General features: G+C 41.3%; 1 protein-coding gene across 2 annotated transcripts in view; it reads left to right on the forward strand.

The window, feature by feature from the left end:
• VPS13D (vacuolar protein sorting 13 homolog D) overlaps window positions 1–12,557 on the forward strand; it is a 94,499-nt gene that overhangs the window by 60,471 nt on the left and 21,471 nt on the right. For both annotated transcript variants that reach the window (XM_054394928.1, XM_054394929.1), the window contains 2 exons: window positions 328–495; window positions 11,285–11,417. In XM_054394928.1, the coding sequence (XP_054250903.1) occupies window positions 328–495; window positions 11,285–11,417 (301 nt within the window). The remainder of the gene's footprint in view (window positions 1–327; window positions 496–11,284; window positions 11,418–12,557) is intronic.

The following is a 12,557-nucleotide window of genomic DNA, read 5'->3' on the forward strand; positions in this document are numbered from 1 at the left end:
GGGCAAGGGCTGAACTTTTCTGAATTGACAAGTTCTCTGCTGAGGGTGCAGAAACTCTTCTGTGACTTCTTACATGTTAGTGCTGTATTGCTGCTTGGGCATCCAGAGAAATGGTATCACATGCTTCTAAACACACTGCTTTTTAAGATGACATTATTGGTATTTGTGTTCATTTCTTCGGTAAAAGAGTTCTTTTCCTGAGTAGAACTCTCTGGGTTTGTGAATGCTTTTGTTGCAAGTGGGACTTGGGTTTTAATCTCTTATTCAACCTTGCTGGTGGTAATATGATCCATAACTGATGTTCCCTTCTTCCTGTTGATTTTACAGGAGCTGCTTAGCCAGGCAGCTAGGATTCTAGGTTCTGTGGATTTCCTTGGCAACCCTATGGGTCTGTTGAATGATGTTTCAGAAGGTGTTACTGGACTTATAAAATATGGCAATGTTGGTGGTCTCATAAGAAATGTCACACATGGCGTATCGAACTCAGCTGCAAAGGTAATGACTTAGTTATTAAAGTTTGCTAAAGCAATAACCAAAAATTAAGTCGAGAAATAAGTCAAATAGAACTATTGACCATCTCTAAACTGTTTTATGCACTGCTTGTTTTGTAAAAGTTATGTTGGATGTGTAGATTTCTTTTTTAAACACTTCATGTGTGACTTCAGGGGTGTCAGAAGCCTGCAGGAGTCAGTGAAAGCACTCGAGGCCTCTTAGCGATACCTGAGTTTTTTACAGGTTGAATGCAGTAGTGAACCAGAGGGAGAACTAAAATGTTGCTCAAGTGTGGAGTCAGCTCCTGTATGGAAGTGAAGAAAGTTATATTATGCACAGAATTTATCTCCAGAGAGAGAGCATTACAGGGATTTGGAGTGTTTAAGGGTTTATTTAGTGTAGCAGGAATTGTTAACTTTGATTTCTAGAAAGCGATTAAGCTGATGTGACTATCAGTTATTACATTAACACTGGAGACTTGGGGTTTTTTTCTGTGCCACACAGCAACAAACTCAAGAATTCCTAGATGGCTATATATTAATCTTGAGTTTAATTCCAAACTCTCTATATGGTGAACATTCTTTTGTTGTTGTGATAACAACTGAGAAAATTCAGTTCCATCGGTGTTACCAGAGAAAATAACTATCCTTAGTGCCTGAGAGAGGTGTGATGTGAGACAGCAGCCAGAACTGGGAAGTGGTTTTGACTGTGCTTGATACTGGGCTGATACTTGTTCAGTATCAAGTATTCTTGAAATATTTCTCATTACATCCATGGTGTGTCACCATGAACCTTGTAATCATGGCTGGAATCACAGCAGTGCTTTCTTCACAGAAGGATGTGCTGTGAAGATTTGGGGTTTGTGAAAATCCTTTGCTTCCTGTTATTTTTATTCCCCAAACTGGTAGGTTTGTACGTTTATATCATCATGGCTCACCCTCTCACAACCTATTCTACTTACTTGTATACAAGGAAATAGACTTTTTTTTCCTCACATTAGTGGGAAAAGATAGTTCAGATGAGAAGGGTGGAATGTAGTTTGCATAAGTACAGATAGCTCAAGAGTAAGGTTAGCAAACCTGATTAAACTGCCCTAGGGATCCCCAGACCATCACCTAGTGCATAGCTGTGAGCACCTGTAAGGCAGAGAACTGAGCCATGAGGAAAGATGCCATGTGCTTTCTCTGATGTGATTACTTTGTTGCCAGCATTAGCCCATGCATGACAGTATCAGGAAACTCAAAACACAGTCCCATATGGTGGATATTCCTGCCCTAATCCCATAGGAGTGACTGTCTGTGTTCTGTGACTGTCAGCCCTACAGGTACAGTTTAGCCAAGCACTCTGGTAGGAGACTGGCTAGGCCTCTGGAAGGCATAATCCATCTGTGCAAAGCAGTATTTTGTCCATGCTTTCTGCTTGTGGTTCTAGTCTCTTGTGACCTATCCACTCCACCCAATAGAGTGTGTTTCTTTAGAGTTTCCTTCCTATAAAGTGTTGTTTCCTCATTGCAGTCACATCTGCAGCAACAGGCTCATAAATCTTTCTTTAAAAGGCACGAGCCGTCCTACGTTTCCCACAAGGGCAAGGTCATGCTTTGAACTTTGGAGTCATTTGTAACCAAGGGGTTTGTGAAGGAAGATTTTCAAAGGCAGAAGGGCAGTTGGATGGTGAACTCATTTCAAAATCCAACAGGGGCTGAGTGCCTGCTTCCCATTTATACCTTTGAAAATCACCCCATGTAGTATTTATCTGGCTTCCCAGGTACTTTTTTTTTCTTTCTCCTTGATACAGCTGAAATATCTGTGATGCAAGTCTCACACAGTTCCCTTGGAAAAACTCTTTACATGGATTGTGCATTTGTGCTTTCAAAACAAGGAGTTGTGACCTTTAGGAAGACTTAGTAGTACATTATAGAACAACTTTATTAATCCTTTTTCTAAAGGATGGAACTAAATTCTGCTCCATGATAGTAAAAAGGCTCAAATAATCAGGTTTAATTCTTCCCTATATGTTGCACTGCTTTTAGGCATCTAAATCTGCTAGAAAACTAAGCCAAGAATACCTATATGATAAAAAATTTACATTTTTATTACAATTTTGGACATGTTATGTACACGGTACAGCACTGAACATTGTCTTTTACTGCTTTCTACTCTACCATGTGTACACCTTCTGATCCTGGCTAGGATATGTCAAGCTTTGGTAAAGAATCAAAGTAATTCCAGTTACTCAGGCAAAGCATGACTGGAACAATAGATCCTTTCATCTTGCCCTTGGTGCTCTTTGAAGGGAAGGTATTTTCAAGTATATTTCCACTGCATAAATTGTCACCTGACTCAGCTCTGCCACAGAGCTGCTCATCTTAGACTGAATTTTAGGAAGAAGTTCTGCAGTATGAGGGTGGTGAGGCTCTGGAATAGGCTGCCCAGGAACGTTGTGGATGCCTCTTCCCTGGGGATGTTCAAGGCCAGGTTGGATGAGGCCTTGAGCAGCTGAGTCCAGTTGAGAAGCATCCCTGCCCATGACAGGGGCTTGAGTAGATGATCTCTGAGGTCCCCCTCAGTCTAAGCTATTCCGTGATCTTTGCAGCAAGTATCTAATACAACCCAAACTGGATAAGCCAGTGTCCTGCTCCAGCAACTGATGACTGGTTGTTGGAGTACTTGACTTTAAAAGTGTCTTAAATAAAAATCTAGCCTAGCTTTTAAGATGAGTTAGCTTTTAACGTATGAGCAGACAGAGGAAAAAAACTTTACTACTCTAATCATCGCTTTAAAAGTAACTCTGCTTGACTGAATTGAAAAGTAAGCTATTGGGCTTGTATCTGCTTTTGTCATTTTATTGCTTTTCTATTTTATAGTTGTGCTGCTCAGCCCTGTAATGGCTTTTCCATGCATTTCGGAACACGCCATGGGTAATGCCTTCTTTCAAGTGGAGAGCTGCAGTGTATTTAAGTTGGCACAAAACCTTAGGTTAAATAAAGTTCACTACAGACAGTTTTGTAGTTTTTATCCCTTGGAGACTCCAAGTTCTGTATTTTAAAAAGCTCTTTGATCCTAAATATAGACACCTGAGGGAATTTCATTCCCTCTGAATGGAGTCTTCTATAGTTGCCATATGCTTAGAAATATCTTGCATTCTTGGCATCCACGCTTTTTTATTTCCCTCTCAGGCATGATAGTACTAAATCCTAAATTAGCCTGTTTCAGAGGTGTTTCAATTAGAAATGAATATTGAGCCCTGGATTAGTATCTGGGCAGAAATGCTTTGTAGCTGGTGGTCTCTAAGTGGAGAGGCAAGCCTGGTTGTACCTACTGCTGGCAAAAATAGATGTTGTGCTGACATAGTGAAACTCCTGGTAAGAAAGGGTTAAGAAGATTAATCAGATTGTCAATGCTGTGTTTAATTTCTCATTCTTTTAACCCTTACAAGGAATTCTCTTAATTTTATGAATCATGGGCACATAGTGATGTTATTATGACTTTGCAGATAGGCTTAATTTCTGGAGATAGATATTGGAATGGCAGTAATTGTTGTCTCCCTTCTTCCTACTCAAAGAAGTAATTTAATGAACTTTTTGAAAGAGATCAATATTCATACTGAACTTTTCTAGTAAGAAATTTAATTTGGCTTCTTAAAGACAGGTAAACCATCAGCCACAGTCATATTTACTGTGTTAGGTTCTTGTGGAAGCTTGGAGAGTTTTGAGAGGCAGGCTGAGGCTTAGAATTGAGAATGGGCACCTGAGAGCCAAAACTTACAGAGAGGAGCTGCAACAGACAAAAGTCTTTGTATGTGAAGTTTGAGAAGGGAGTACAGGGTGGTGCTTTCCTCAGGACAGTGGTACTTGGGGTCTGAGTTTCCTACTATTCTGTATTTTCCCATTTTTCTTTGAACTCCCTCTGTTTAACTGTTAACAGCAGAATGTGGATGATTAGTGGCAGTCTCACCCTGGAGAACAGGAGGAGGGCACCAAAGGACGGCATCTTCCTGGGCAACTCTACGGATTGGAATCGGGATTCACCCAGGAGAGCTGATACTGTCCTTTACAAGGGTAGTCTGGATGTTGAAGTGGGGTTTAGCAGCAATTGTCCTCATTGTTTTCTCTATTCCTAGAAATGGTTTCCACAGTTCAGGTCAAGTGCAGCTCTCCCTGTGTTTTCTTCAGTGTAATCTTAAGATTTTTTTTTTCTTCTCATGCCTTCCGCAGTGTTGTGCAGTGGCTGCTGCAGTGTGCTCAGGTGATGTATCCAGGCAGCATTCTCACAACTTCCATTTCAATCAAAGATCAGCAGTTCACGTGCAGGTTCGAGTGCTGAGCACCGAGAATCTGTATGAAAATATGCAGGTTGTGAGATGGAAAGTAACTGAAATTCCCAGGCAGAAGTTTTCAGTGCTGGGAGGAGTGTTACAGATGAGGCCATTTCCTCATTTCCTGGCAGTTTTAAAAGAGACCAAATTTTATGGCCAATTAGTGACAATCAAAAGCCATGGAAAGTGTCACTTTTTATGTGCAGAACATCTGGTAATCAGTGTCTTTGAAGGAGCTTTTTGGATAAAGGATCATCTTTGAGAATTTTTGAAGTATTATTTTGTTCTTCCTGCTTTTTATTTATACCATGGGATAAAACCTGTGTGGCCAGCATCCTGGCTGACAGTGTCCTTCACAGTTCAGGTTAAATTCAGCCTTTCCTTCACAAAGCTGCTTGTCCCAAGTGCCCGTGAGTAGGCTTGGACTGCGGTGTGTTGTTCTGTGGAGCAATGGGCATGGGTGAGATCAAACAAAAATGGTGATGTGTTCTGTGGGAAGAACTGCTTTGGTCTGGACATGATCTCTTACATGTGCACAGTGAGAATCAAGCTGGCACACTGCTGGTAGCTTTGGGTGAGCGTTTTCCAGGAGAAATGATTCAGCTGACTGAGAATCCTGGAACAGTGTAACCACTGCAAAGGGTGAGCTGTGCCTAGCTGCATGTAGAAATGGAGAAGTGAGCACCTTGACAGTTACACTTGCTCTCCAGCTTTATATTGAAGGGATTTAGCAGCTCATTTTCTTTAAAAATAAAACAACGTTCCTGTTTTGCTGACTCATTGGGGAATTAAGTGAAAAAAAAGAATTTAAAATGCGGTATGCAAAATGTTGCCAAAAGCACAAACTGAAATTAGAAATAAGCATTTATCATCGAGAGGAAATGAAATTTAATCCTAACTTAGTTTTTGAGTGGTTAGCATGTCATGAGAGCAGGCATGGATATCCCATATATCACCATAGCCTCTGAAGGAGAAAAAATAGGACGTGGGTTTGGAATTAATGCCTTCAGTCTTGACAGAAGGCTGACTGCACCTCCCTACTGTATAGATAAAGTGATGCTGTTGTGTAGAATATGTTAAATAATACAGAGTTAGACTTGAAATTCCTTGGCTGTGTAAGCCCAAGGAGGGAGAGCAGGGAGAGCTGCACACAGGACGGCAGGCTGAGTGAACCTGTTTGCCTTCAGAAATCTGAGGGAACACAGAAAACCTGTGGGGTTTTAAACAAGGAGCATTCAGATCCCAAGTGTAGTCACGGGTGGCCATGGCAGAAAATGAAACTGGAAAGAAACTGACTGCTGGGAGGAAATGCCCTGTGAAAATACCAGGCCTGGTAAAGATGATGTGAAAAGTAGTCTGCCCTGCTCTGGATACATTGTTGTTGGGTATTAACTTAAGGAACTGGACTAGACCTCTCCAGGCTTTTTCTCAGGTTTTCAGTCTAATAGATAAGTTTTAAGGAGAGGGATGGAGGAGACCAATACATTCCCCAAAAATAAACAAACAGGAAGACCTTAAGTCTTTGTGAGAGTGAATGTCGCGGGGAGGGAAATTATCTGTTAAGAGTATTAGTTGTTTAATAAAGTGCAGTTGTCCTCCAGATGAACCCGCCAGTGACTCTGCAATTGGGGTCATTCCAAGTTCATGCTGTGGACTTTTGACTGCCTTCTGTGTCTGTGAAAACAGCCGGCAGTTCCTGCAGGGATCACTCATTCAAGCCTGTAACACAAAACTATTGCCAACGGGCACCTGCTGGTGCCGCTTCCCAGGAGGTCCGTGAGGGAAGCTCCGCAGCTCCCGCGGCTCTGTGGGGCTGGGCAGCAGGGGCTCCCCGGGACACCCGGCTGGCTAATCGCGCAGCGCTGCCGGCCGCGCCCCGGGGGGCTCCGCGGATCAGCCGGCCAACATGCCGTTGTCAGGATGCATTAGGAAGCCTCGTTAACGATGGGATGTGAGCTAATTAAAGCCCCTTCACTTGGGCTGTGACACATAAAGAGGGTGGAGAATCTCAAGGAACCTATGTTTGTGCAGTGGGAAACCTGCTGCCTGCTGCTCGTCAGTAATTTAGAGAGGGTCAAAGTTTACGTTTCCCTTAAAATGAGAAGCTGATTATGGCATTTTGCTGATTTAGTGTATTCTAAATTAAAAGCGTGTCAGTTCTATTCTTAGTCCATTACCCGTGTCTCTTTGCACCCTCTGACCTGGTTAGAATGCATTTTGGACTCAGCCTGAGCTGTCCTTTCTGCTTGGGATTGTATTGAAGAGCTGGCCACATATTCATGTGTAAAGGAAACTGGGAGTCTGTAGCACAGAAATTTAACTGACTTCACAAACCTTCCTGCTGAAATATCTGAAAAATTCCCAGGAGACTGACAGAAGCCATGGTGAAAGTGTTTGGTGGAGTAACTTCAGACAGACAGACCTTTTAGATCTGACAGCCACACAGCTGCTGCACTCCCAAACACCTCGAGTCCAGTTGTTAGGCCCAGGGTAATTCCCAACTGAGCACAGGGATGTGCACGGAGGAAGCTGTGCTGTCTGTCTGCTACCTGATGTCTCCATTGTAAAATGAAACATGTAGTGCCTCCATTCTGTGCCAGTGCATGTACTGATGAGGAAAGAAGCTGCTCTAGAAGTTATTTTTATGGTAAGCTGCAGAAATGTATTAAAAATCCATCCTGAGACACTGCAAAGAATAAAATAAGGTAAAATAAAATAAGAGCAAGGAAACTCAGGCTGAAGAATTTATTGGACAACTTCATCTGTCCCACTGCACCTGGTCCTGAGCTCTTTCCAAGAACACTGCCTGTCTTGTCTTGTTTCTACTCTTTGAAAAGAACAGTAAGACTGGAGGATGGCTCACTACTCTGAAACTTGGGTTTAACCACAGATCCTTAATTCTGAACTGTAAGAAGTCAGCATAGAAATTGGCTTCCTCTAAAATACCTGTGACAGGTTGAAGAGATGTAGGAAACAGAGGTGGGTTTTAATGTTATTGCTAGAAAGCAAAGTAACCCCAAGGGATTAAACCTGCAGATCTGTATAAAACCCTCGGAGCCTGTTGTATTTAATCACCTGGCTGAACAGCACTTCCAAAACTTCTGTTCAGCAGGGAAGGGAAGGGGGTGGATGGTTTGTTTTTTTTTTTTACTCAAAGTAGCTTCTAGTTCCTAACACTATCATCTCCTCAAGATCATTGTATCATTTACAGCTGTGTTTTAACTATTTAATATATATTTATGACATCTGATGACTTTTTCTCTTAGATGTATTTAGACAATATCTAAAGAATCATCAGCCTTTTAAGGCAAAAAGACAACTTACGGGCTTTTTTTTAACTCATAAAAACTTATGTTAAACATTTTGTGCTATATAAAAATACACATTTTGAGGAAGAGGGTGTTGGTGTTTCCCAGCTAAAATTTCCTGCCTTCATGTTTATTAGGGTTTTACTGTTAGGTTCACACTGTGCACTGACTTGAGATGTTGGTTCCTCTCAAGCTGGCTGTGCCATGATGCAGGTTGCTTCTGATAGTAGGACATCAAAAAGAAAGTAAATGTCAAGGGAGCAGAGGGGGAGGAAAATGATGTTCCAAACTCGATGTTCCCTCTTAAGGCTATCAGGAAGAACGTATTCTACAGAAGTGACCTTCAGGAACGTGCTCATCGCTGCTCTTCCTTTACTTGTGCAGCCTTAATTTCCTGTTCCCAGCTCTGCTCTTAGACATGGACAGTTACTATTGTAACTGGAGTGACTTTAGATCATCATGACTGGGGATTTTCATGTTTGGAAAATGTATGTGAGAACTGCAGATGATGCAATTCACCATTTGCATGAGACTTTCTCACTTAAATAATTTTAAATATTCTTTTCTGCCTTGCTGAAATAAGACAGTGCAGTTTGTGCTTTGGGCTCTGAGAATCAGCTTTTATTGCTGGAGATAAAAGCATGAACATCATCAGTGTGGGGTGTTCAAGGGTTTTTGAAAGGTGGTGGTCCTGGGTGAGAGGTGAGTTCCACAAAGAATCCTTTTTAAATGAGTTCTGCAAAGCAGAGATGAGAACTGAGTGAACTCTGTGATTTCCGATTTAAATGCAGCTCCTCGTGAGGTTTGCACAGAAGTTCTGACTGACCTGTATTTAATTTCATCATTTTCTCCCTTAAAATTCCATCTTGAAATGTTCTCCTCTGCTCCGTCAATAATATTTGTAAATGTACTGTTCTCTGATGCTAGAATTACAATGGAATGTTTGGACTAAAGTCATAATGTGTATTTATTCTTTTGGGATGTCCCTGGAGAACCAGGCAGTGCCAAGAGCTTAAAAAGACTTTAAAAGATTACTTAAACCTTATTTCCATGCTGTGTGCTTCATGCATCTGGCTTAGAGGGAACATGCAGTACAAAGTCTAGAATTAGTTTTCATGTGCTTTGAATTCTTCTTGTGCCCCATCAGCCTTGTTGTTTGGCACCAGCTTCGATTCACAAACCCTCTATGTGAAATTTGTTTTTCTTCTGTTGCTTGAAACAGAAAGGATACAGTCAGTGGTGAAAGCTTTTGTGGCAAAACTTCCTTAATTAGTGAACCTTTAAGAAGGAAAAGAAACACAGACAGTACCTCCAACCCCAACCCCCAAACAAGAGCAGATTAGTTCTTGTACAACTTCAACTGCTTTTGCAGATCATGGTAGATGGAGGGTGAGAAGTAAAATAGCCACCTTAGATGTAGCTCATGTGCAGACTGGCTTTGTTCAGTAACACTTTGGTGACTTCTGCTCAGCAGGTAACTTATCTTAGCTGATAACAATGTATCATGTTGCAAAAAGATATCTGAAATGGGGGGAAATGCAGAGATAAAAGACCAAATTACTAATTTTTTTTTTTCATCAGCAAGTAGACAAAAAGGTCATTATGAAAATTAGGCTGGAGAAGAATGGGGACTGGGTTTAGAATTCCCTTTAGCTTAGTCTCATTTTCAGGCCTTGAGGATGTTTGGAATTTTGAAGTTCTGTTGGGCCTTTTAATTTTTATAGCAACTACTCTAATCCTCTCCAAGTATTTTTCCAGAAGACACCCCCCCCAGTCTGAACCACAGCTAACAGATAGCTTCAGGTTGTTGCTATTTCTAGGATAATTTTTTAAAATATCCACATGAAGTTCACCCAGAGGTCAGAAGTAATTCAGTCACTGATCACCATGCTCTGCTCAGTGTCCATAGGACTGAGTCACAAGAAGGGTCATGGGATACAATTTTTGTTTCATGCTGTTGAAGTCTACTTGTTTAGATAACTGGAGCCATTGGACTAGTTTGTCTTAGAGCTGGAGAGAAGTACCTAAAACTGGGCCATCATGTTGAAAAGAGACAGCCTTGGAGACAATGACAAAAAAAAGACGGGAAATTTTGTCATTGCATCAGACACAGAAATCAACTGTTTGCTTGCTTCTTAATCTTCAGTGTTTTAAAATATCACACCACAGTTCAGTTGTTTTCTGGTGCACACCTTAACCACAGAGGGGGTCTGTAATATTTATTTAAACAGGAGATTGTAAGAATGCTGATGGTAGAACTGGGGGAGGTTCAGAGGATAACCAACTAATCAAGAAATAGCTATTTTTTAGAGATTATTCCAGGAAAATGCCTGCTTGGAGTCTCTTTCTAGAATAATATCCTGAATCCGAGGTAAGGTTTCAGGGGTTTTGTCAGCTTTTCTTGCCTCCCTCTGGCAAGCTTCTGGTTTATATCTGATTACCTCAAACTAAAGGTCAGCAGATCACAGCAGATCATTTTTATTCAGTGTTTTCATTGACTCACGCTCAGTAACTGTTTGGGCTTAGATGTCCTCTTCTCTCTGTTAATGTGTTTCAAGTCTTTCCCTGTATTGATGAAGGTAAGAACAAAAGTTCTCTACACACACATTCAGGCTTCCTGCTGTGATTTACAGTCTGTAGTACCTATGGACACATCACCCCATGTGCTGCAGTGAAAGTGGCCTGGTTCCCCCACCACTCTCACCATAGAGCCATTTCTATGTTGTGTTACTAAAAAGAATTTCATGAACTTTGCAAATGTTCTGGTTTCATGACAGGCATATTTTCCTTGAAGCTTTTCCCATAGCTTTGCAGAAGAGCAGCTCTGTATCTAAATAACATTCTTAGGAGTTTTTGAAAGGTTGAGGTTGGGTCACTTGCACCTCTTTTGGAACATCTTTCACAGCCATCATTTGTTTTGGCTTCACCACTGCCATTGGGCACCTACTTGGCTTCTGAGTGTCACCTCAGGAGTTAGGCTGCAGCAGTAGCAAGTGCAGGCTGAGGTACTTCAGAGCTTGCTGCATGGCAAAAAAGGCAGAATGACTGCACATGTAACAAGATGAGTTGTACAAATCTGTTTCACAGCTAGAACTGATTGCCTTCAGTACATCTAGACAAGAGAAACTCCTTTTGTTGTTTCAGTAACAGAGAAGGTTGTTCTCTTACAGTTCGCCGGGACCTTGTCAGATGGTTTGGGAAAGACAATGGATAACAGGCACCAGACGGAACGGGAATACATTCGCTACCACGCCGCAACCAGCGGAGAGCATCTTGTGGCTGGAATCCATGGACTTGCACATGGTAACCCTGAGCACTAATCTGAACTCGTTTCTCTCTTAAAAGTAGATTGAAAAGAGCAGTTGTGGGTGATTATTTGAAGCCAGGGAGGTGGAGCTGTTGTAGGCTTTGTGTTTGAATTTGAACACTTGCAGGTTGGGCTGGGGGGGGACTATGATGCTGGCAGAAGCTACGTTTAGGAATAAAGTCTTTTCATATGTAACTGTAAAAGCTTTTGTTGCAAATTAAAATCCTATTTCAAAGAAAATTCATCAAAAACTTCATCATAGAAACTTCCGTCTCTATGTAGAGGCATAAAATACCCACAACAAACAGGCTTCTTGAGGGCCAGGCACTACAATAAAAATGAGTATGGGTGGATTGTAGCTTTCAGGTTTGTGTTTTCAGTTCAGAAAGGTGAGCTTCCTCAGAGTCAGTACCTGAGTGAAAGCAGCACTGCACCACTTGAGCTATTTTGTCACTTTGCATAGGGTTTTTTTAAGTCTACTAAGAGCTAGAGGAACAAATTTATGTACAAGGTGGTGCAGTAATCTTCATTTGGTCAGAACCTCACATCAATTTAGTTCATGATTTATCTGTTGAAGAAAGTTAAATCAATAGAGCCAAGTTTAAATCAAATATTTATGTTTTGTATTATCTTGAATCAGTTTGTTTAAATGTCATTGGTGGAGTGCAACTGTTGCAGCCCGTGGTAAAGATCATCTGGCTTGCACTAAAACTAAAACCTTTGCTGTGCTGAGCTGAAGGCTGTATGCTGGACTTTTGTCATAAGTGACACTGTAGCTATTTAAATAGATCTGACAACAGTGTGCTGTGAAGGCTGATAGAAATTATAATGGCAGAAACTGGGGGTTGGACTAGATGACCTCTAAACGTCCCCTCCCACCCAAAGCACTCATATGAAGGAGGAAATCTGTCAGGCTTTGCTGAAAAGTCCTTTAATAAAAGCATTTCGTTGTGTTTTATTATCCAGTAATTAAATAGTTTTAAAGTTTAAAATAGTTGTCTTTTTCCAGTGCAGAAATGCATTTTCTGTTTTCTGTCTCAAACGGCATAAGCTTTTGTGGTAACAGAGTTTTGTCACACTGTCAGTAACCACTTCCCCTCAGAACAGCTGAGGACTGTTTGTGTAAATCCAGCTGG

This window comes from Indicator indicator, chromosome 32, assembly GCF_027791375.1.
Source record: "Indicator indicator isolate 239-I01 chromosome 32, UM_Iind_1.1, whole genome shotgun sequence".
In the NCBI taxonomy this organism is placed as follows: domain Eukaryota; kingdom Metazoa; phylum Chordata; class Aves; order Piciformes; family Indicatoridae; genus Indicator; species Indicator indicator.